Source organism: Vanessa cardui, chromosome 11 (assembly GCF_905220365.1).
Source record: "Vanessa cardui chromosome 11, ilVanCard2.1, whole genome shotgun sequence".
Classification (NCBI taxonomy): domain Eukaryota; kingdom Metazoa; phylum Arthropoda; class Insecta; order Lepidoptera; family Nymphalidae; genus Vanessa; species Vanessa cardui.
In genome coordinates, this window is record NC_061133.1 from 372,975 (window position 1) to 397,779 (window position 24,805).

Consider the following 24,805-nt stretch of genomic DNA (forward strand, 5'->3'; position numbering starts at 1 on the left):
GGGCGGTGACCTGCAGCACGGCGTCGCTGCGCAGCGCGGCGTGCAGCGCGGCGGGCTCCACGATGGACAGCGCCGTCTCCTCCTCCAGCCCCAGCACGCAGGAGAACAGCTCCAGCTCGTTGAGCTCGCACAGAACGGGCCTCGCCGCGTCCGCCGGTCGGTACGTGATCACGGTCGTGCTCTACGATTAACAGAATAACTCACTCGTTGAAATATTAAGTAATTTTATAATGACAAACTAACGAGTACGAGGATTAGTCCTTTAGAACCTTCAGTATGACGGCGTTGGTGTCCCACAGCGAGGCGTCCTCCACCAGCACGAGCTGCGAGTCGGTAATGTTCAGCTTGAGCTCCACAGCGCCCTCTGCGACGGGCGGCACAGCCCCCGGCGCACCATCCGCAGCGTCCGCCCTTGGCACATATTATTTACAATATATAACAAATGAATGAAATGCAAATTTAAATACAAGTTTATATATGATTGATTTTTTTAACAAAAATTACGAATTAAAGTAACGTGAAACGGAACGTATTTCAAAAACACTAATTGGCGTTCAGTAACGTCACTCCTGTTATGACTATTTATTTGAGGTTATAGTTGTAAAAAAGGGAACATTGAAACGCAAATTAATTGGGTTTTTCGAATTGAAATGGATTGTCAAAGCAGACTCCAAAATCCTCTTTTCAGCTTGAAATCACTTTTATCTCAGTTTTGAGTGATAAGATCCAGTCAAAAACCATTTATTTGAAATCTTTGTTGAAGTAGATGAAAACATTGGCACAAAACATACGTCAGCAAAACTTGTTTTCGAAGTATCGATAGTCCGTTTTAAATCTTTCCAAAAAAAGTATCTCAAAGATCGAGAAAAAAAGCACAAGGACGAAAGCCAGTGAGGACAAGTACGATCATTGTCAAATTACAATGTTTTACGTTTTTAATATACTTGTGGTCTATCCTATATGGAGTTTTTTTAAAATAAACACAAAAATAAAAATATTAATAAAATAAAAATATTGCATCTTTCCTATTATATTATCCAATAAATTTACATTCGAAATGCAGATGACACCAATTATCTTTTTCGGCTTCACGATGAGAATTTGTGAAAGTATTCGTGCCAGATAGAGTTTTTAGCCCGATCATATTAGGGGTCTCACCTCGGAATATAAAATAATAAGCTGAAAATTAGTATAAACCTTGGTTTTGTCGTTCTATTGTAAAAGTTATAGACAAAACAAAAATTTATAACAATTTACAGCTTATTATCTTTCATTCCGAGGTTGATCCCTTTCTTTACCTCATATGACTGGACTAGTTTGTTATGGGACAGGGAAACGATAACGGTGATAGAGATAAATAAAACAAAAACGGGCAAATCCCGATGAACATATTACATACTTTGATATCGATTTCCTAAAATATACTATTCCTATATTATTAATTGCAACTAGTTTTTTATCATATTACATTATATTGTTTCGATACCACCTTCGTCGATCAAAGCCATTTCCATAGAATCCACAGCGAATACCACAAACCATTTAAGACAAATATTCATTTCTTTGGATACAAATAAATCTAAAGAGTCGCGCTCACAGATGCTGCAGGTCGGGGTCAGCGGGCGGCGGCGGCGGCTGCATGATGAACTGGTTAGCGGCCTCCCACCAGTCTAGGATCGCCATCAGGCGCATGTTGTTGATGAGTATCGTGTACGCCGACGAGTCCTGCCGTTTCCTGTCGAACGAGACCAATTAAAACATCGTGAAGCAACGCAGGCTCGCCGGCTCCATGGTCGCTGCAATACCTGGCGTGCACCTCGGCCTGCACGCTGTGGCGGTGGTCGGGCATGGGCTGCACGATGTGGCTGAACACGTTGCCGCGCCGGTTGGCGGGCTCGGCCGCGTAGCGCGTGTCGCTCACCAGGATCTCCTGGGGGGGCGGTTACGGGTTATGCTCTCAGCCCTCGATACTATGAAAAACTAGTAAATATTTATTATTTATTTATTTGGGAGCCAACGTGATATAAAAAGTGTCTATTTACACAAGATACATCCTGTATTCAAAAAAATTTCCATGTACACCACTCTTACAGGCTAACTCGTCATGTAAGATGAAAAAAAAGAAATGGAACAGACAAAAAATACTACTTTGCTTATTAAAGAAGATGCCTATTAAGAAAAATCTTATTAAAATTATAAAGTAAACATCCAAGAAAAAAATACATTATACAAAAAAAAAGCATAAAGTATATACAAGTAATAATAATATAAGCTCTTATAGCAAATACAACTGTGACATGAAAACAGTGTTATGGCAAAAAATATTTATTTTAATTTATTCTTAAAATTCAATACACTATTGCCAAGTATATCAATATCAGCTTGTTTAAAAATAGAATTATAGATTTTTATAGCCCTATATAAAGGCAGACTTGCCTAAGTTAGTATTAGTATTCCCACATTGAAAAGTTATTTTATGCTTATTATGGGGTCTTGCATTTTTCCTCAGTACGGTCAACATGATTTTACTCAATACAGCAGAACTGTCTAAACGTCCGTTTAAAATTTTATGCAATACACAAATGTCTATCTCGGCTCTGCGATTAGATAGTGATGTGCCGTGTACACATTCTCTTATGTAATTTGCAACCATCCATATTTGTAATACTATTATAATAACACATTTTTGTAATATTAGAATGGAGAGTCGATCAGCAGCACTCCTAGCGAATACACGCGTTATATATTGATCCGCAGTTTTATTCATACCCTAAGTAAGGTATAGAAAATTGGTGACCCCGACGTGATCAAAATGACGAGCTCCGGACTTTCAGTGACACCGACTGGATCGCAAAATGACTCCCCTGAGCTGGCCACAAATACAGCTGTAATTTTAGCCGAAATAGTCAAATTAAACCTGCGAATGAACAACATAGAATCTCGAAGACCCATATTTCAAAATCGCAGACGCAGCTTTCGTCGCGCGCGCTCTCGATCTACGTCACGAAGGCGAAACCCGAGTGCACGACGCACGCCTGATAACGCTGACTGGCTTTGTGTCTATCATTATTGCTATCGAAATCGAGCAAAGAAATTTATAGAGCTATGTTCGTGGAACAAAAATAATCAGGAAAACTAAGTTTGGTGCAATCGCAGGCGGAGATATGCACCATTACACCATCTAAACGCCTATGTGTTACGGACAGAAACTCAGGTTTACATTTTTTAGTGGACACTGGTGCCAATATTTCAGTTCTTCCAGCAAAAAAAGTACCCTATGGTAGTGATAAGTGTAGTGATTATAGACTTTATGCAGCTCATACAGAAATAAAAACATACGGCGTAAAAAGTCTTGTTTTAGTTACGGCGGCCATACCGTTGGTCCTTCGTTATAGCAGATGTAAAGCAACCGATCTTGGGTGCAGATTTTTTATGTCATCACAAATTACTAGTATACCGTAACAAACTTATCGATGAAGTCACAAATTTATCAGTGATCGCATCGGTGGCCTTGGGTGATCATTATTCTGTAACAACTATAGACTTGAACAATCCCTACAGTGATTTATTAGGTTTATATCCCGATATCACAAAACCTACGTGTTTCAAGGATACTCCACGTCATTCTGTATTACACTAGATAGAGACTAGTGGTTCACCTATCTTCGCGCGCCCGCGTCCGTTACCACCGGGAAAGTACGAGAAAGTTAAAGCAGAATTCCAAAGGATGCAGGATATGGGAATATGTAGACCAAGTAAAAGCAGTTGGGCTTCTCCATTACATGTAGTGATAAAAAAGAATGGAGAGCTAAGACCTTGCGGAGATTATCGACGTTTGAACGCCATTACAAAGCCCGATAGGTACCCGATTCCTCGAATTCAAGACTGTATGTAACTCTAGCTAATAAGAAGATTTTTACTACATTAGATTTACAGCGAGCTTATCACAACATCGGCATTGCAGAAAAAGACATAGAGAAGACAGCAATAACAACACCGTTTGGATTATACGAATTCCCTAGAATGACTTTTGGTCTTAGAAACGCGGCTCAAACTTTTCAAAGATTTTTTAAATAATGATGTTTTTAGAGATCTCAGCTTTTTATTTTCGTATATTGACGACGTCTTCATAGCATCTTCTTCTGAAGCTGAACATAAGGAGCATCTAAAAATAGTTTTTGAGCGGTTAAGTAATTTCGGCTTAACAATTAATCTAGCGAAATGCGAATTTGGTAAATCTGAGTTAGACTTCTTAGGGTTTCATGTTTCTGGAAAAGGACTTAACCCATTAGAAGATCGAATCAAAAGTCTTATTAATTTTCTAAGGCCGCAGACAGTTGAAGAATTGAGAAGTTTCTTGGGGATGATAAATTTCAATAGACGACTTCCAAATGCTGCATGTTTTCAAATGAAATTAAATGTTTTCCTTCATAATAGTAAGAAAAGAGACAAAAGCCGAATACCATGGACAGATGAAACCATCGAGGCATTTGAACAGTGTAAGCAAAACCTACAAAGTGCCGCTACAGTGACATTGTTTTATAAAATTGTAACTGATTTTTGTAACTTTTATTGCAAATTAATTTATTACTCTTATAACATAAATGGCGTATACATTTTTTTTGTACTCTTTCTAATCTCTCCTTATGACTTTGATAGTATGGACTCTAGACAGTAGGACAGTATTCTAGCTTGCTTCGAACCATTGTATTAAACAAAGTCAGCTTACTACGGCTTACTAGTTAGCTACTACTAAATAATTAATGTTTTAAATGTTGTACTAAATCAGATCAACCACTTGTCAAAACTTCCGCATATACCATAGCTTTCAAGTTTATGTAGTAAAATATTATGGTCAATTACATCAAATGCTTTAGAGAAATCCGTATATAAGCATTCTATTTGAATATTGTAGACTAAGCTTTCTGATAAATCATCAATAAATAGTGTTACAAAGGATGCAGGATATGGGAATATGTAGACCAAGTAAAAGCAGTTGGGCTTCTCCATTACATGTAGTGATAAAAAAGAATGGAGAGCTAAGACCTTGCGGAGATTATCGACGTTTGAACGCCATTACAAAGCCCGATAGGTACCCGATTCCTCGAATTCAAGACTGTATGTAACTCTAGCTAATAAGAAGATTTTTACTACATTAGATTTACAGCGAGCTTATCACAACATCGGCATTGCAGAAAAAGACATAGAGAAGACAGCAATAACAACACCGTTTGGATTATACGAATTCCCTAGAATGACTTTTGGTCTTAGAAACGCGGCTCAAACTTTTCAAAGATTTTTTAAATAATGATGTTTTTAGAGATCTCAGCTTTTTATTTTCGTATATTGACGACGTCTTCATAGCATCTTCTTCTGAAGCTGAACATAAGGAGCATCTAAAAATAGTTTTTGAGCGGTTAAGTAATTTCGGCTTAACAATTAATCTAGCGAAATGCGAATTTGGTAAATCTGAGTTAGACTTCTTAGGGTTTCATGTTTCTGGAAAAGGACTTAACCCATTAGAAGATCGAATCAAAAGTCTTATTAATTTTCTAAGGCCGCAGACAGTTGAAGAATTGAGAAGTTTCTTGGGGATGATAAATTTCAATAGACGACTTCCAAATGCTGCATGTTTTCAAATGAAATTAAATGTTTTCCTTCATAATAGTAAGAAAAGAGACAAAAGCCGAATACCATGGACAGATGAAACCATCGAGGCATTTGAACAGTGTAAGCAAAACCTACAAAGTGCCGTTACAGTGACATTGTTTTATAAAATTGTAACTGATTTTTGTAACTTTTATTGCAAATTAATTTATTACTCTTATAACATAAATGGCGTATACATTTTTTTTGTACTCTTTCTAATCTCTCCTTATGACTTTGATAGTATGGACTCTAGACAGTAGGACAGTATTCTAGCTTGCTTCGAACCATTGTATTAAACAAAGTCAGCTTACTACGGCTTACTAGTTAGCTACTACTAAATAATTAATGTTTTAAATGTTGTACTAAATCAGATCAACCACTTGTCAAAACTTCCGCATATACCATAGCTTTCAAGTTTATGTAGTAAAATATTATGGTCAATTACATCAAATGCTTTAGAGAAATCCGTATATAAGCATTCTATTTGAATATTGTAGACTAAGCTTTCTGATAAATCATCAATAAATAGTGTTACGTTAGACAATGTAGATCTTCTTTGAATACCAAGCTGATTCATAGGAATTAAAGACTTCATGTGCCATGTCAATACTGGAAATTAATGAATGATGCAAAACTCTTAGCAAATGCTGACTAGATACGTCATATTGGTTTGTAATTTTTTATTTCTAATTTATTACCTTTTTTAAAAATAGGATCGACTCTTTCTATTTTCCACTTACTTGGCATTTCACTAGAACTTAATAATTTATTGTAGATTAATAATAAGAGACTTATTATTATATCTAATGATTCTGCAGACCGTTTCACAAATACCGGTGGTATATCATCCGGGCCTGCCCCTTTACTTATATCCAGTCTTCTAAGTGTCTAATACTTCGCACCCCGTAAGACGAATACTACTCATTTGTATCATTTGTGTGAATTATAAGAAAGTTCGAAAATACTCGTAGTTGTCGCTACCGATAATGTTTTCTACATATTTTACGGCATCCAAATACGTCGGTACTATGACTTACCTGCGACACTAAGTCGATATCCTGCGCGAGGTCAGAGTACGCCTCCAGGACGAGTCGCGACTTGATGAAATTGATGCAGGCGAGGGGCGGAGCGCTCCGCGGCCCGCGGAGCTCCACGCACACGTCCTGCAGGTCCAGCTGCAGCGACCACGTGCGCCACACGGGCGCCGACGCGGGCGGCGCGCTCGCCTGCGGCAGCAGCTCGTCGCACGGCTCCGCCAGGTTGTGCGCCAGCACGCCTCGCACCAGGCGGTACTGCGCCGCGTCCAGCGACAGGCGCAGCGTCGCCAGGCGGCCCTGCACCGTCATCTCCGGCACTGCAACACGCGGCCGTGAGCGGGCGGCGGGGGCGGGCGACGGGCGAGGGGGCGCGCGGCGGCACGTACCGTTGTGCGTGGCGCAGCAGTTGCGCTCGAGCTGCAGCGCCAGCGCGGTGGGCGCGGGCAGCAGCGGCGCGCCGCGGCGCCGCACGCACAGCTCGCCCTCGGCGCCGCACGCCGCGCGCGCGCACCACAGCGCCAGCCCCTCGGCGCGCACCGAGCGCACGTCCAGCACCTCGCGCTCCGCTGCGGAGCGTCTCGTCGTTATATGACTTGTACCCAAGGTTAGGGCGACTCGCACGACGCAAGGCACTCACCCGCGGTCGGGTCGACGAGCTTGCTGACGGTGTCGGGGTCGCCGGCGCGCCGGAAGCAGTTGTCCACGAGCAGCAGCTGCAGCTCGGCGGCCAGCGCGGAGCGGCTGCGGCTCGACACAGGAAACACGATGACGGGCGCCTCGCAGCGCACGCGCAGGCTCATGCGCTGCAGCTGCGTCGCATCGCGGGACGAACTCGTCACCTCGATGTACAAATGGTACGATTAATCGAGAATAAACTTAATATATGCTTAAAGCTAGGCAGGCGTCGTAGATTACGACATAGCGACCGTAAAGTTTGTGTTGTTGAATTCAAAGGCACATTTTGAAATAAACGCTTAAAACTTTTAAAACAACATTCGACTTAAGTGCAACACTGCACTGAGTGGTGCATCATACTTTCCTGAATAACCATGATGTGTCACTTAATTTTCACTAACTTCGGTATGAGTTGTTTTTAATATTATAATAATAATCTTTTATAATAATCTAATTCCCAGCACACCTTCTGTCTAGCCTGCGCGATAACTCGCCGCAACAGACTGAAATCGCGAGCGAAAGCCTGCAGCTCGAGCACAAAGCGGCGCGTGTGCACGTACGTCACGGGGCCCATCTCCAGCGACAGGCTCGTCTCGTGGCCCGCCGCCGCCGCCTCCGCCGCACTCAGTCTACGACAGACGTCACAGATTACATGACCTTCGAATGCATCCCATGCTTGCGGAGACTCAGTGAGCCGTGAGGCCCGGGTACCTTCGATAATGTATATCGAGTGCGTGAGCGGTGCGCATGCGCAAGCGCTCGCGCCAGAGCACGGCCCGCGGCGCCAGGTCGGCCAGCGCCAGCGCGCCGAGCGTGGCGCGCACGTCGCGGCTGGCGGCGCGCGCCTCGTCGCGCACGCGCACGCGCACGCGCGACACGAGCGCGCGGCACGCGTCGCCGCGCGCGCCCACCACCACCACCGACAGCGAGCGCACGTTCATCTCCGTCTCCGTGGCGCCCGCGTCCGTGCCGCCCACCGCCTCGCTGACTCGCTCCACGGCCGAATCTAAACGATACAGATGTTGTACTGCGACCGTAGCGCGAGTGTGCGTCGAGAACGGCAAGACCAGTGAGTAGCTGACTTGTCTGGTTGGACTCCGGCGCGGCCGGTTGGTGCTCCGACTCCTCGCCCGCGATACCGAAGAAGTCGAGCACGGCCACCCAGCTGTCGATACTCAAAACCAGCTTCAGGCAGTTAAATTCCACTTTGGTCACTTTAGCCACCTGTAAAATAAAATACCAATAAAAAACCCTCCTTTTTGAATCACAACCACAATCTTTATTCTCCTTTTCCTTAAATTATCCTTAATAATAATTTTCTTCGAAGACAAGCAATAGTCATTATCGTGAATTCTTTAAAATTATGCCTCAATGATAAATTCTGCATTACTCCAAATCATAATAATCCGACTGCGAAGGCCTCTACATGAGCGTGGTTACCTTGTTATAGACGTCGTGGAAGTGCGGGTGGGCGGGATGTCGGGTGTGCACAGACACCCAGACGAGATTATCGTGCGATGGGCCCGCTAGTCCCGCCGGGAACCCGGCGCCGCGTTCCGGAGAGCTCGGGGGCGTGGGGCAACGACGTTCTTGCTTTTCTTCCTCTTTCTCGCGCTTGTACTGGGAATTTACGAGTATTTAACCAATAAAAGTATATGTTATAAAATAAAATGTAAAAAATGTAATCGGCACCTCTCGATCTCCTACGCGCTCGACTACGTTGAGCTCGGCGGGCAGCGACGAGAACAGCGGCCGCTTGCGCAGCGCCGAGCCCGTCTCCTGCGGGAACTCCGTCACGAAGTCGGGGCACGACTTGGACACGAACACGGCCTTGGGCGGCATGGGCGGCGTGTGCGACACCATCAGCATGCGGTGCTTCGAATCGGGATCCTTCGTCAGGTCCTCCATCGTAATGGAGTGGAGGGATACCTGCGAGGGGGAAGGGGAAATCATACATATCACAATTTCGGTTTGCTCATCGGCGTTCTTCTCGTTGACGGCGACACACGGAACGAGGAACAATTGGAGTTCCTAAAGAGAACACACCTGCAGCGTGGACTCGTGGGGATGCAGTCGGTCTCGGCGCAGCGAAAACTCCCGGAAGGTGAGCGCCACGAGACTGCGCTCGCCGGCGCCCAGGTCCGCCCGCAGCTCCACCGTGAACGTGGACAGCTCGAACGTCACTGCGACAGACAAGAACGTGTCACACGCGCTCGCGCGGGCGGCGGCGGCGGCGGGTGGCGGGCGGCGTACCCACGAGCGGCGTGTGCGCGGCGGCGGGCGGCTGGCCGGGCGGCGGCACGGCCAGCACGGCGGCGCGCAGCGCGGGGTCGAGGCGCAGCGTGGGCACGGCCGGCTCCACCATCGAGCTCGTCTGAAGCGTACACCTCGCATCATTTAGCGCACTCTAAATACCCAGCGCCGAGGCTGGGGTAGGTTTTCAAAAAATATGCTACCATGACAACATCGAATTACTAATCATATTACTGTAGAATTGAGGAAAATACATTTAAGTTTCAAAAATTATGCATTTCGGCATTGTGTAGCTAGCAAAGCGAATGGATAGGTGTGAGATTTATATTAATGTTAAAAAAAATTAACTTCTAACATTTTTCTGTCGTTAATATTTAGAGAAAGGCATTTATGACGTCTAAAACACTTCAAAAACTAGACTAGTGTCACCTCGTGTATGGGCGGGGGCGGCGCGGCGGGCGAGGCTCCGTCCGTCACGTCGGCCGAGTCGCCGAGCCACTGCAGCGTCTCCAGCAGCTGCTCGTACTGCTCCCGACTTGCCGTCACGTGCAGCCCGTCCACCACCTTGCCGTCCACCGCGCACTGTGGACACACGCCAGTGACTACCGTGCACTCAAACGGTACTCCGGAAGAATGATAGGGGCAAACCTTCGGGCCGTCGTCCAGCTGGGAGAAGGCCACGGTCAGCTGCAGCGCGGTGTCGTGCAGCACTGGCAGGCCGCACGTGACGTCGTAGATGTCGGCTAAGTTGTCCGTCGCCGTCGACATATTTCGTTTCCGCAGTTTGTCGCTCACGTCCAGCTGAAAACTCACTCAATAAAGTTATCGAACACAGCGAACGATTCCAAACGATTCCACGCGCATCGAGGCGACACTCACAGAGACGAGCGATATGTCGCGCACGCGCACGCGGTACATGGTGTCGCTGGGCGCGCCGGGCCGGTTGCCGAGGCTCATGCGGCCCAGGTGCGCCACGAACACCTGCGCGCTGCGCGCCGCGCGCGGCAGCACCACCACGGGCGACTCCAGCTCCACGCTCACGCTGCCGACGTTTGGGGAGCCGATACATTAATTCGGTTTATTGTATTAAATTAAGCACAGTAAACGTTATGACAGATTACCTAAAAACTATCTGTCGCGAGTCACGATCGGGCTCATCGAGCGAGCAGCCCACGCTCGTGGTTCGTCTCCTCGGCGAGACGCCCTCGACCGACTGAGACAGGCGAGGGTTCGCATACAGCGAGTCGCCTCTGAAACACGTATTAACACGTAGTCAGCATCGCAGATTGTACATCTCGGCTCTTTCTAATAACGCCAACGCCAAAATCGAAGGTTCAGGAGTCTGACCTGGGATGCACGAGGCCGATGGCCATGTCGGCGGCGGCGGCGCGGATGGAGCGCGCCAGGTTGGCGAGGTACTGCTGGAACTCCGCCACGCACGACTGCAGCTCGCGCAGCAGCGGGCCCGAGTGCGTGTACCACACGCTGGCCACGCGCACCGACGCCTGCACCTCCACCACCTCCACCCCCTCGATCTCACCCCCTGTGCGGACAGATGTTGCAATATTATAACTCATGAAAAAATGGACACTCCATTTTTTCCGAGAACCAGTAATGTACCTTTTGTATCTTGCGGTGTTGCGGGCCTTATGGTCCTGGATATGGAGAAAAGTAACGCCTTCTCGTCGCTGGCGGAGTGCGAGGGCGGGCGGGGCGCCTGGTGCGCGTGATGCGCAGGCGCCGCGGGGGCGCGGCCGGCGGACAGCACGCGCGTGTGTATGCCCGCACGCTCCGACAGTGACATCACCTGGACTCCACCCAGCGAACCTCCCACCTCGATTCGATCGCCGTCTGTTGTGCGAGTGACGTATGAATAAACTTGTAAGGCATCTACAGTGATCGTTAAAACATGAAGTGAAATCGACGAGGCCCAAACTGACCGAGCGTGGCCTGGATGCGCGCGTCGCCGACGGTGGCGGTGGCGATCTTGCTGGCCGCCAGCGCGCCGTCCCGCACGCCGGCGCGCAGCAGCAGCACGCCCAGCCGGTGGAAGTCAAACGTGATCTCCGTGCGCACGCGTTGCTGACGAATTACATTCTATCAGTCCCCCCGTAGAACTATTTCGTGAATTCGCTCAATAACATATTTTATTCAAATCGAAATATGTACAATTCAAACAGCTTAAGCAAAAGGCTGTCAGAAATGCTACGTCTTACTTAAATAAAATAGCAAAATGAGCTTAACCTAATGACAACATCACACGGAATAGATAGAGTGAGTCGAGAGGTAGGTATTTGTGTATAATACATGGATAATAAAGAAACATGATACTTTAAGCAGTTTCTAATGTGATGTCGTAAATAAACAAATTCTGCAAGTATACAGGGTTATTGGTAATTCGACGTATATCCGTTAGGAGGTGATAGGGGTGACTATTTTCAATAATTTTAACCCCCATATGCATAATCCAAAAGTGAACCATTTTTGAGTTATCGCGTTTTTTAGCTTTTTTCAAAATTTGTTAAAAATGCAACTTCAAAAATGTATTTAAAAAAAAGTATCAAATAAAATCAATTTTCTTTGATTTTATAAAAATGATTAAACACTGGATATTTGTCAAACTCAAACTCAAACTCAAATTCCTTTATTCAATATAGAAGCATTACACTTACTCAAACTCAAACTCAAATTCCTTTATTCAATATAGAAGCATTACACTTACTTATTGATTGTCAAATAAACACTACCATCGGTTCGGAAAAAGGAACACCCTGACCTGAGAAGAACCGGCGAAAGAAACTCAGCGGGTCTTTTTTTTTGTTATTTTTTTTTTTGTCAAATTAATAAGAAGTAGTATATGATTAGAAATAGCCAGGAGGCGATCGTTTAATTCCCAAGGTGTGCTATCAAACATAAACTCGCTAATTGTATAGTAACCTTTTGCACACAAGCGTTCCTTAACAATTTTTTTAAATTTGGCAACAGAAGCATTTTGAACGCTTTCTGGGATCTTGTTGTAGAAGCGTATACATTCACAAAAGAGTTACTGACTCTATGCAGTCGAGTAACAGGAGTAACAAGATTGTGTTTGTTCCTTGTACCAATGTTATGAGAATCACATTTTCTCATAAAAACATTAATATTTTTCCTTACATACAAAACATTACAAAATATGTATTAAGAAGCAACAGTCAATATCTTAATTTCTTTAAATCTATACCTTAATGATTCCTTGGCTCCTAGGTTACAGATTGCTCGAATAGCCCTCTTCTGCAGCACAAATATAGTTTAGATAGCGGCTGCGTTACCGCCAAAGCATAATACCGTAGGACATTATACTGTGAAAGTAACTGAAATAAGCTAGTCGAGCCGTATCAACATCAGTAAATAATCTAATTTTTTTGACCACGAATGCCGCAGAACTCAGTCTACCCGCCAATCCGTTTATATCGGGGAGCCACTGTAACTTGGCATCAAGAGTAAGGCCAAGAAATTCAGTTGTTTCAACTGGATCCATCGATTCCCCATTGATAAGTAAATCGGGTTTTACATTTTGCACGTTTGGTGTGCTAAATTTTACAATTTTAGTTTTTTTATTATTCCGTCTAAGATTATTTACGCTAAACCAATGTACTATATCGAACATAGCATTGTTTACATCGTCATACTGAACCTGTTTCCTATAAATTTTAAAAACCAAAGAGGTATCATCAGCAAACAATACTATATCATGATTGTTCCCAACAAGAAAGGGCAAGTCATTTATATATATGAGGAATAGAAAAGGTCCAAGAATTTATCCTTGTGGGACCCCCATACCAACTGAGACCCCAAGAGACCTTGTCCCTTTAACGTCAACCCTCTGAATTCTATTGTTAAGATAAGAAGTCAGAAGGTCGAGTGCACATTCTCTAATTCCATAGTGATATCGTTTCCTGACCAGAGTTTCATGCTGAACACAATCAAAGGCTTCGGATAAGTCGCAGAAAATCCCTAAGACATCCTGCGACCCCTCCCAGGCATCATAGATATTTTTTATAAGTTCGATACCTGCGTCGGTAGTCGAGCAACCCCTCATGAATCCAAATTGTTTTCTGTGAAGCAGATTGTGTCTATTGAAATATACTAATAATATAATTGTTTTAAAATATTTTTTTCAAATATTTTGCTGAGGGTAGGTAGTATTGAGATTGGCCTATAGTTATTAGGATCTGAAGAGCTACCAGATTTAAATATTGGAATGACTTTACTATGTTTCATCAGGTCAGGAAATATACCACGTTGAACATAATCATTAAATATTATTGCAAGATAAGGTGCAATCACATCAATAATTGAGTTTATCACCTTTAACTTTTATTTGTCAATATTTAATTGTTGTAAAAAATAATTATCGGGCCAAATTTAAAAATGCGAGACGGAAAACGAAGTTATTTTAATGTTTGTTTTGGTTGTTATTTTTTATTGGTTGTTATTTTTTATTTTAAATATTAATTTCAACCAGCGTCCTTTCTGGTCATTTAATTTTGATTGATTTGAAATAATTCCCTTCCTTTTATACATTTTTGGAAAGCTAAGAAAAAGCTAACGGTTATGTTTTTAAAATCAAATAATCTTCAGGCCAAGTTTCATTATGTATTTTTAGTTTTTAAGGCATTTTTGAGGAAAAAGAATCAAAAAAATATTGAAATTATTTGCTTTTTCCTTCTCGCATTTTTAAATTTGAAGCGATAATTATTGTTTGAGTATTGACAAATATCAAGTGTTAAATCATTTTTATAAAAAAAAGAAAACGATTTTATTTGATACTTTTTTTTAAATAAATTTGCATTTTTGACAAATTTTGAAAAAAGCTAAAAAATGTGACAACTCAAAAATGGTTCACTTTTGGATTATGCATATGGGGGTTAAGATTATTGAAAATAGTCACCCCTATCACCTCCTAACCGATATACGTCGAATTACCAATAACCCTGTATTTAGTATCAATATTGCACCCGTGCAAAATCGGGGCGGGTCGCTAATACAAAACATAGGGCATACGTTAACATGACGCCAGGTGCGTCATGCACCACAGAGCAACATGACTTTCACTGCATCCAGCACGTTTATGGGAACTATGGACTGAACAAAAATGAGAGCATTACTAATACGGCCGGACTAAGAGGCAACGGTCGAGGGCGTACCGGCGGCGCGGCGGGCGGCGCGGGCGCGGGCGGCGGCGGCGCGCGCGCGGGGCCCCACACGCGGTGCGCGAACCCGATCAGCTCCACGATGGTCTCCTGGTTGGCTGCAGGCGGACACCTCGTTATACGCGCTCTGCTATATGCACCGGTTCCGCTCGGGGCTCGGCCGACTCACCGATCACGTCCAGGTTATTGAATAGTATATTCGCGATCCTCAGGTCCTCGGAGTCTCCCTCGCCCCTCACGAAGCAGAGCTCCACGGCTATCAGGGCCTCGGAGTCGACTAGACCGGGGGCGCCCCAGCCGTTGGCGTTCCCCCAGGAGGCGCCCTCGGCGCCCCAGCCTGTGCCGCCGGGGCCCCACGCGGAGGAGCTCGTTCCCCACGTCGAGCCGGCGGTTCCGTAGGTGTTGCTCGTGTTCCAGCTGGGCCCGGTGGGCCAGCTCGGGGTCGGGCTCGTCCGTCCCGGTTCGGCATTATCTGACAGGGACGAGTGAGAATGTAGGTAGCCGGGGAGCAAGTCAAGTATTCAGACGAGGAGGTACTCACTGGCCGACAGGCCGCTGGTGGCGTGGTGCAGGGAGTACAGCGCGCGGTGCAGCGCCAGCGGCGTGGGCGGCGGCAGCGGCGAGCGCGCGTCCGGCGACGCGGGCGACGTGGGCGACGTCGGCTCCGAGCCGCGGATGCTGCCCGACGCCGTGTCCATCCTGCCCAACCCGCACTCGTAACGGTCGTCACGCAACGTGATGACCGTTGCGTCGCGTATGAGTAGAGTGGGAGCGTACCCGACATGGCGGTGGCTGGCCACGAGCAGCTCGAAGTCGGGCCCGTAGGTCTGCAGCGCGTCGACCAGCAGCAGCGAGTGCACGGACAGCGCCAGTGACGTGTCGGCGGCGCGCACGCCCAGCGCCGCGCGCACGCCGCACACCTGCACCTCCGCGATGCTGCGCCCGCGCGACTGCACCTGCGCCGACAAACGCCTTTGGACTGGGTCGCTACTACACACCTAATTCTAGGAAATCTTCATTTACGGAAAACACATGCCAGCTATCGTAAGCAACAATTGATTTTAATATTTTATACGTTTTTTAACTGCATGTTGCTATTATTTTCAGTACTTTAATGATTTGTGTATTTTATTTTCTATACAATTGGAAATAAATCCCATAAAAGTATTTACCGACAAATAATGCATCAAGGCAATCGGAGTACTAGATACTCCGACTGCCGGCAGACTAAGTTTGGGAAAATCTTTTAAGTAACTATGTCAAGATCAAAGGATTCGATTCCTTGCAGGTAAAAGTTTGAATGTGGCCATCACATCCAGTCAACAAAAAAAAAAGAGACTGAACACCTGCACTGTACTGTACCTCGAGAGACATCTGGTCGATGGCAAACTGTAACATGAGCAGGGTGGCGTTTTGATTCAAGGAGAAATCTGAGAATTCCGTTTCCGAGTTTTCATTGCCGTCCTCCTCGTCCTCGTCCTGGGCGCCTTCCTGATTCGGTGACCTAAGCAGCGCATAAAAAATATCGGTAGAATCGGATTCGAAATTTAAAAGTATGTCGAAACGCAGGAGCGCTCACGCGTCGGGCGCGGCGGGCGCGGCGGGCGCGGCGCTGGCCAGCACGGCGCGCACGGCCGCCAGCTTGTGCTCGCTTAGGTGCGCCACCAGCGCCGGCAGCGAGCCGCACAGCGCCAGCCGCGGGTACTGCGGCTCCGACGTGGCCACCACGCGCCGCTCCGCCTGCCAACACCGATTGCTTTTGGTTCCCACTGTGCTACCCCGCGTGGTAGTGTACAACGTGCCGACTGCATCCCGAGACGATGGCTATTTGAAAAATCGTCACTGGGGTCGGTACCTGCAGCGAGATGCTGAAGCGGTCGAGCAGGTGCAGCGCGGACGTGGACTTGGTGTGCGCGTACTTCCAGTTGTCGCGCGCGCGCCCCACCAGGATCTGCAGCTCGCTCAGCTCGATGTTGTAGCGCTCGTACAGGCTGGTGCGCAGGTGCTGGTGCAGCGCGGGCGCCGGCGACGCGGGCGGCGACGCGGGCGACAGCAGGCTGCCCGGCGGCGTCGAGCACGGCGTCATGAACATCTCTGCCAACGGACACGTCACTGACCCTTCTTAGCCACTACGATAGTGTACTTACGAAGAAAATCAAACAATACCCTCGGAAAATGCAACTATCGCGGGCAATTTGAATTGAATAGTATTGTATATTAAATAAAGATTTTCTAATTGAGGAGGAGTCAGGAGGAGCGTCCACAAAATATTAGAAATATTAACTAATCACGTGGAATCTGTAAATCTAAGGCTTGTTTACCTATATTTCTTCTTCGATTGAAACAAGCTCTACTACACTAGATAAGTATGGAGTGTGTAAATTAAAGGTATGTTCGTAACTGTGAAGACAAATATCGAAATAATTATATAAGAAGTATACACAATTATCAATATTTTTCATCGTCGTCACCTTCATCGTCGTCCAGGGACTGCTGTTTGAGGGTGCCGCTAGTGGTGTCGTCCGGCAGGTTGGCATTGGCCAGCTTCAGGCGACCAAAGTCGACGACGAGAACCGACGCGTCGCGATCGCACAGGTCCTCCACGAACAGGATCTGCGGGGCCGATATGTCCAGCTCGACCTGCCACGAGCGACGCTCGGTCTGGGGCGCGAAACAGGGAATGAATAGAAATATAGCTGCGACCACGAATCGCCAAAGCGAGCGCAACCCACCGGGCGGCGCGTGTGGTGCAGCAGGCGGTCCCAGTGGTGGTGCAGCGTGGCGCGCGTGTGCAGGCGCACGTGCGCGATGGCGCCCGCGCCCGCGCCCGCCGCCGCCCAGCGCCGCGCCCAGCGCGCCGCCGCCGCGCACCACACCACCTCCAGCGAGCTCGAGCGCACGCGCAGCCTGCACAGGGGGCGGTCAGCGGCGCTCGCGGGCGCCCGCGCGCGCCGCGCACACACTCACTTGTAGTCGCAGTTGACGCCGGCGGGCCGCTTCTCGTAGCTCAGCTGGAACAGCGGCTCGTCGCCGGCGGCGGGCGGCGGCTGCGGCGCGTAGTGCGCGTCGCGCCGCCCCGCCGCGCTCAGCCCGTCGCGGATGAGGCCCTGCGGCGCCACCAGCACGGGGAACAGCGTGCGCGGCGTGATGCGGTCGCGCAGGCACACGCCGCCCAGCGACACGTGCAGCGCGTGCGCGCCCGCGCGCGGCCGCGACTCCACGCGCACGCACACCGTGCTGAACTGCAGCTCCAGGCCCTCGCCCTCCGCCGCGCCGCCCGGAGCGCTGCCGTGGCGGAATTCGCTGCGTTACACGTGCCTCTCCTCGTCGACTCGGAAGTGTCGTAGCGAACGTTACGAACCTGGCGTCATCGTCGGCGTCGGTGCAGAGGTCCAGCGACCCCTTCGATAGTGTGAATTCGAAGAGTCCGAAGAGAGCGTCGCGTCTGAGTAATGTGTTGTCGTCGAGCGAGTCGGCGATTACATCGAGAATTTCATCTTCGAGCCGAGAGGTGGCCGTCGCACCGGCAGGCGCGCTGGCGGTGGTGGCGTTGAGGGTGCTGGGACTCGGAGGACGCGGCTCGTTAGACGGAGGAGTCGCATACCACCCCCACCACTGCGGAAACCAACGCACCAGCACGCTGCGACCCGAGCTCGACTGCTCGGGAGTCGATACCGGGGTGGAGACTGGAACTTTGCGTATCGCCACCTAGTCATTCACAAAATAAGCATCAAGGTTGGCACCATTATATTATCTTTAGTTTCGAATGATGCCAGTAGTATACAGATATTGACAAATTTAAGAATCGACGAGTGAGTACCTCCCGCAGCGCCTTGAGTACGTGGAGCGGCGTGCGCCACTCGAAGTCGTCCTTGGCCGCCTGGCGCTCCGGCGGCAGCGTGGCGGCGGGCTGGCTGAGCACCTGCAGGCACGTGTCCACATACTCGCGCACGAGCCGCGCCCGCGCCGCGCACTCCGCCCACGTCGGCCGGGCCTCCATCCCTGTCGCGAAGCACGAACGTAATCAACGGAGCGACATCCAACGCCCCCGGATGAAAGTATAGCAAACGGGCCCTAGGCTCCGACTCGGTGCACTCATGGGTACGTACAGGTGTGGTGCGGCAGGTGCGCCTTGACGGCGTAGCGCCACCAGTCGCGAGCGTGGGCGCGCACGCCGCGCTCGGGCCGCAGCGCGCGCAGCTCGCGCAGGCGCGCCACGCGCTCCAGGCCGCGCGCGCAGCCCGCCATCTCGCTGTACTGCCGCTGCAAGCACGCCACGGCGACGTCAGCGACTCGCTCGCTCGGTACTCCCGTCGGGCGCGCCCGCATACTCACCGCCGTGAGGCGCATCTGCACCGCGTCGAGCGTGAGGTGGCAGGCGAGGCGCGGGCGGTTGCGGTCGCGCAGCGGCAGCTCGCAGCGCTCGCGGCGCACGCGCGCGCTGGCCGTGGTGGGCGCCAGCATGTAGCGGTGCGCGGCCGACCACGTGTTGCGCATGCGCTCCTGCGACAGACCCTTCAGTCGTCTCGCGTACATATATGTAGCCTAAATCTAAGGCCCGACTCGGTGACGTGCAGATTCACAATTTAATGAAACTGCCTGCTTATAAATAACAACAACTATCAATATCATCATCAACAGCTCATAAATTTCTTACTGCTGGGCTAAGGCCTCCTCTCCCTATGAGGAGAATATTTGGCACATGAAAATTCAGTGGCGCATGCAGTGGTTTGAAACCGCAATCATCGATTAAAATGCACGCGTTCGAACCACTAAGCCATCTCGGCTCGCGGCTTATAAATAAAACGTTAATTATGTCCAAGTACAAAAAAAATGAGCCGGAATGGAAATCATTGAAATTATTATATAATTTCAAAAATCATTTCAAAATCATTGAAATTATTATATAATTTCAATGATTGAATGTTATATAGTTATGCAGTCATCAGATATTTCATTCTGTCATTTAGCGCGTCGATACTCGACGCCAACAGTCGCTCTGACCCGCCGCATTAAGTGTTTCTAAGTATTTTTTTTTTTATGGAATAGGTGGCAAACGAGCAGGAGGCTCACCTGATGGAAAGTGACTACCAAAGCCCATGGACATCTGCAACACCAGGGGGCTTGCGTTGCGTTGCGTTGCCGGCCTTTGAGAAAGGAGTAGGCTCTTTTCTTGAAGGTTCCCATGTCGTATCGGTTCGGAAAAACCGCCGGCGAAAGCTGGTTCCACAGAATGGTTCTGCGAGGCAGAAAATGTCTAAGAAATCGCGCTGTTGTGGATTTTCGGACATCAAGATGGTGCGGGTGAAACTTAGAATTTTGATGAGATGTCCGAAGGTGAAATTCAGCAGCCGGGATTAATCCGAACAATTCCTCGGAACATTCCCCGTGAAAAATTCGGTAGAAGATGCAGAGTGATCCAACATCTCTACGCAAAGCCAAAGGATCAAGGAGATCGGAAAGGGCTTGATCGTCGATAACTCGAACCGCTCTACGTTGGATGCTGTCAAATGGAAGGAGCTGGTACTGGGGAGCACCCGCCCAGAGGTGAGAGCAGTACTCCATGTGAGGCCGAATTTGCGCCTTGTAAAGTTTTAGGCGATGGGCCGACGATAAATACTGTCTCGCCTTGCTGAGCACACCGAGCTTCTTTGAAGCCAATTTGGCTTTGCCTTCCAATTGACCTCGGAACTGAACGAGGCTCGAAATATCAACGCCAAGTATTCCGATACTACCAGTAGCGGCTATCGGGATGTTCTCAAATCGTGGAGATACGACAAATGGTGTTTTTTTAGCGGTTAACGCGCAAACTTGCGTCTTTTTGGGGTTGAAATGGACTAAATTTAGCCGGCCCCAGTTCGAGACTTCGTTTAACGAAGACTCGATTTCAGACACAAGTTTGTTCCGGTTTTCTTCGACGTTTTCCCGAGAAATATTAGCGCGGCCGGTGTATAAGGTGTCAACGGTACTGTCGTCTGCATAGCAATGAATGTTCCCGATTTGCAACAAATCATTGATATGCAGAAGAAACAGAGTGTGTGATAGAACGCAGCCTTGTGGAACACCAGCATTGACGAATTTTAAGTCAGAGCATGCACCGTCGACAACGACCTTGATGCTCCGATCTGCCAAAAAGCTGGTAATCCAATTGCATAATTTCCCGGGAAGCCCATAGGAAGGAAGCTTCGAAAGAAGCGCTTTGTGCCATACACGATCGAAGGCCTTCGCTATGTCCAAGCTGGCTGCTAATGCCTCCCCCTTGCTCTCAACTGCTTCAGCCCACCTGTGAGTAAGGTAAACTAGAAGATCACCGGCTGAGCGACCCCGACGGAAACCGTACTGGCGGTCACTAATCAGCTGATTCTCCTCTAGGTACCGCAGGAGCTGGCAGTTAATAAGGGACTCCATTATCTTGGAGAGCAAGGAGGTGATGGCTATAGGCCTATAATTGGACGAATCTGAGCGGTTGCCTTTTTTAGGGATCGAATGCACCAAAGCAGTCTTCCAGGAGTTCGGGACGACGCCTAATGCGTAGGATTGCCGGAAAAGACGCGTTAAGTGCCAACTCGGGAGCACATGTCCGTAGCACGATTGAAGGGATGCCATCGGGTCCACTCGACTTGTGAATGTCCAAGGAAAGAAGTGCTTTTCGAACTGCACTTTGCCGAAATTTAACCTCCGGCATCGTCGTATCACATCGCGGGATTGATGGTGGTGACTTTCCTTGGTCATCCAGAGTCGAGTTCGACGCGAAGAGAGACCCTAAAAGATCGGCCTTCTCCTTCGCGGTATGGGCCAATGACTCACCGTCCCTGTGCAAAGATGGAAAAGAAGGCTGACAGAAATTCCCTAAGACAGCCTTAGCGAGAGACCAGAACGCACGTGTTCATGATGGGAAGCGCACCAGTCTCTCGCCAATTCTGCCAATGTACTTCGACTTCGCCTCAGCTATCACGTTTTTGAAGGACCTGGAGGCAGAGTTATATTCCTTTCTGAATGTGCTGGTGTTTGTATCACGAGACGCCGATGCGTTAGCCCAGTCTTGGTAGCGTTCCCATTTTCGGCGTGAAGCCGTCTTACAGAGGCGACCAAACCAGGGCTGGGACTTGCCACCAATGGGCACCGCAGAATATGGAATGAAAAGTTCCATACCCTGAAGCACCACATCGGCGACAGAGACAGAGTATGGGACTAACGGTGAGTTCGGCGACGGTGCAGTCGGCCATCATGCCGGCGGGCACGGGCATGGGGTCCCAGTACAGCGCGAGGTTGTGCAGCTCGAGCAGCTTGAAGGAGCAGGGGTCGTCGAGCGGAGTGAAGCCGCGCCGCCAGCCCGCGTCGCACGACTCGGCCGCCAGCGACTCCACCGCCAGCCCGCACGCGAACGCGCGCCCCGGGCACGTCAGCGCGTCCTCGTAGCGGATGTGCACGTCGTTCAACTTCAGCTGTGGGACGGGCGACGGAGAGTTGGTGTCGTTGTCGCTTTACAACTTACTATCTGAGCGGCGAGTTTGAAAGTGAACCTGAAGATTTTCGACGATATTGGCGAGCAGGCCCGTACCGTAGCTCAGCCAGGACGAGTATGAGGCGGCGTAGTATCCGGCGTCGCTGGCCTCGTGCTCGGCGCGCCACTGCGCCTCCAGCGCGTCCAGCAGCGCCATCTTGCGTTCGTGGGCGATTGTCGCCTCGACTGCGCTATCCCACTGCAATCACAAGTTTCCTAATTCTTACTAATTACTTTTACTTTTATACGACGAATAACCTTCATTATACATGTTTTTATTCATACAATTTTTTTTCAAATAACAGTATACACATATATTCTTGTAAATTACATTATTTTTTCATTGAAATTCGTTTTTAGAGTGAAAAATTGAGTTAGATTTACGTAAACAAGGTCGTATCAAATGACTATTACTCAATAATATACATAGCAGTAATTGCACTTAAAATGTTAAACTAAACTCTACTTTATATGAACGTATTCCATGAGATCGCGTGCGCATCCGATTAGAGTCGAAATCTAGTGTAATAATTGTTGGTGGCATGTGCGTGAAGAGTTTTGAGATGGAAACATCAACATGCAATAATAACATGAACCTATCATCAATTCAGTTGTAGCAGATTATTGATAGTAAACATTTGTGAGCAAGGAAAAAGACATTGGATACATACAAATGTAGGGACAGAGAGACACATACACAAATTTTACCTCTTCATAATCTATTCAAGAGCTTAAAAGTAATGACCTAAGTCTATTATTTCTAATTGTTTTAGAAAGCTACAACATTTCTGAGTGCTATAAAGCAATTAAATTTAATATAAAAAAAATATAATTTTTTTAATTTATAAATTGCACTTGGGAAGCCAAGGCGAGTGGCTAGTATGTTCATAAACAAGAATAAGTAGTGTTAGAATGAACTTGTATCTGTTTGTGTATGGCTCTTCTTAATCAGCTGAATAGTTAGAACATAAAAGTGACATACAGACTAAAAGCTTAGGATTATTTAAAATTACTTTTAATAGATTATATTATCAATCAATTAGGTATTTTGGCAGGAATGAAAGTCAATAAAAATAATAATAAGAAAATATTTTTTTCTTATATTTCATTTGTGTTGGTTGCACAACTAACATATTTTTCTTATCAAAAATTTCGTAAATATTTTGTCAATCTTATCTGACCGCTGAGTTCAAATTCAAGGTCAAAGATGATTGTGTTACTTATATACAAAATTGTAACATATAAAGATAGTCTAGTGATAATAATCAACAATATTTAACCTCTTTATTATTATAAATAAAATCATTTGATAATAATAAACATACTAATTTTTCTTTGTAATTATATGTAGCTTTTTTGTTTAAAATTTGTTGACAAAATAAACATTCTAGATCATTTTATTCTAGATCCAATAAAATTGGCTATTTATTGCTAAACTACTGACTTCCAATATCTCATCATTCAAACAGTTATTCTCTCTCCACTTGACATGATCTCTTCTTATAAAAGTAGTCAATGATTGTAGATTTCAAATTACCAAACAACTGCTCTAAATACTACCCAAGCTAGAAACTGTTAAAATGAAGGAATTGCTATTTACAATGTTATTTGTTAAAATATAATATTTTCATTAGAAAGTTTTTTTGTTTTATAAGAAAAACAAACCACAAAACTAAATTCTAAAACTATATTGTACAATTTTTAATATATTTTAATATATTTTTTAATATTAATAAACATAATAAACATTTGAATGTACAAATCTATCAAGTATCAGGTCCTTACCTCATCTAAATTAACTGGGGCCGCCACAAGATATAACTTTTCTATGGCAATAAGCCATGGTGCTGACCGTATTTGACGCACCGGTACATGTAGTTGAACTTTGCCTATGAAGCCTGCCTTTATCTCGACTGGAAGACCCAGGTATCTCAATGCATCTTTCTTTAGAGGTAGGTTTTCTAACTCTACTTTGCCTGTAGTTTGAAATGTTGTACAATTAATTTTTATATAATTCCTTATTATGCTTTGAAATATAAGCGCCAAAATTTATATAATTTGACTTATTTTGAGCGAAAGTTTGCTTACCAGACAGCAGAGCAACGCTCAGCTGATCGGTGTTCAAATTTTCCACATACTTCCCGAGATAGTTGTTCAATACCCAAGCTACAAGACCTTCCAACATCGTGCATGGTCAACTTTACTTCGTTTTTAACAAGAGCGCGCACTTTCACGAATAACAATTGTAAAACGATGTGTTATTATTTACAAAAAATATATAATACACAATTTTTTGTTCTTAATAAATTAAAATATCTATTAGAACAGTCGTAGCTGAAGAACATCGTCACTAAACAGTTGTAAAGATTTTTCTTTACATCTGTTTTTGGTATATTTTGCCAAAATTTGACTTATGTCATAATTCATTTGCAGTATGACATAATCTTTGACAATTCGATCCAAAGTCGACTCGATGTCTCCGACCTCAGCCAATA

The 24,805-nt window shown here is 46.7% G+C and overlaps 1 protein-coding gene across 1 annotated transcript in view; it reads right to left on the minus strand.

Moving 5' to 3' along the window:
• LOC124533543 (vacuolar protein sorting-associated protein 13D) overlaps positions 1 to 24,786 on the minus strand; it is a 38,058-nt gene extending 13,272 nt beyond the window's left edge. Inside the window, exons 1-39 of the mRNA XM_047108899.1 lie at positions 24,399 to 24,786; positions 24,096 to 24,286; positions 22,330 to 22,509; positions 22,003 to 22,251; positions 19,142 to 19,309; positions 18,916 to 19,069; positions 18,627 to 18,808; positions 18,168 to 18,514; positions 17,774 to 18,091; positions 17,539 to 17,713; positions 17,278 to 17,467; positions 16,662 to 16,900; positions 16,386 to 16,546; positions 16,169 to 16,310; positions 15,584 to 15,762; positions 15,348 to 15,505; positions 14,976 to 15,278; positions 14,801 to 14,904; positions 11,555 to 11,696; positions 11,235 to 11,465; positions 10,962 to 11,157; positions 10,736 to 10,864; positions 10,494 to 10,656; positions 10,263 to 10,415; positions 10,044 to 10,196; positions 9,615 to 9,735; positions 9,408 to 9,544; positions 9,054 to 9,290; positions 8,802 to 8,981; positions 8,444 to 8,585; positions 8,073 to 8,367; positions 7,828 to 7,990; positions 7,324 to 7,525; positions 7,073 to 7,252; positions 6,687 to 7,003; positions 1,806 to 1,930; positions 1,598 to 1,735; positions 270 to 411; positions 11 to 181 (exon numbers count right to left, since the gene is read on the minus strand). Of these exons, the coding sequence (XP_046964855.1) occupies positions 11 to 181; positions 270 to 411; positions 1,598 to 1,735; positions 1,806 to 1,930; positions 6,687 to 7,003; positions 7,073 to 7,252; positions 7,324 to 7,525; positions 7,828 to 7,990; positions 8,073 to 8,367; positions 8,444 to 8,585; positions 8,802 to 8,981; positions 9,054 to 9,290; positions 9,408 to 9,544; positions 9,615 to 9,735; positions 10,044 to 10,196; positions 10,263 to 10,415; positions 10,494 to 10,656; positions 10,736 to 10,864; positions 10,962 to 11,157; positions 11,235 to 11,465; positions 11,555 to 11,696; positions 14,801 to 14,904; positions 14,976 to 15,278; positions 15,348 to 15,505; positions 15,584 to 15,762; positions 16,169 to 16,310; positions 16,386 to 16,546; positions 16,662 to 16,900; positions 17,278 to 17,467; positions 17,539 to 17,713; positions 17,774 to 18,091; positions 18,168 to 18,514; positions 18,627 to 18,808; positions 18,916 to 19,069; positions 19,142 to 19,309; positions 22,003 to 22,251; positions 22,330 to 22,509; positions 24,096 to 24,286; positions 24,399 to 24,495 (7,254 nt within the window). The 5' untranslated portion in view covers positions 24,496 to 24,786. The remainder of the gene's footprint in view (positions 1 to 10; positions 182 to 269; positions 412 to 1,597; positions 1,736 to 1,805; positions 1,931 to 6,686; positions 7,004 to 7,072; positions 7,253 to 7,323; positions 7,526 to 7,827; positions 7,991 to 8,072; positions 8,368 to 8,443; positions 8,586 to 8,801; positions 8,982 to 9,053; positions 9,291 to 9,407; positions 9,545 to 9,614; positions 9,736 to 10,043; positions 10,197 to 10,262; positions 10,416 to 10,493; positions 10,657 to 10,735; positions 10,865 to 10,961; positions 11,158 to 11,234; positions 11,466 to 11,554; positions 11,697 to 14,800; positions 14,905 to 14,975; positions 15,279 to 15,347; positions 15,506 to 15,583; positions 15,763 to 16,168; positions 16,311 to 16,385; positions 16,547 to 16,661; positions 16,901 to 17,277; positions 17,468 to 17,538; positions 17,714 to 17,773; positions 18,092 to 18,167; positions 18,515 to 18,626; positions 18,809 to 18,915; positions 19,070 to 19,141; positions 19,310 to 22,002; positions 22,252 to 22,329; positions 22,510 to 24,095; positions 24,287 to 24,398) is intronic.
• Positions 24,787 to 24,805: the final 19 nt, after the last annotated feature.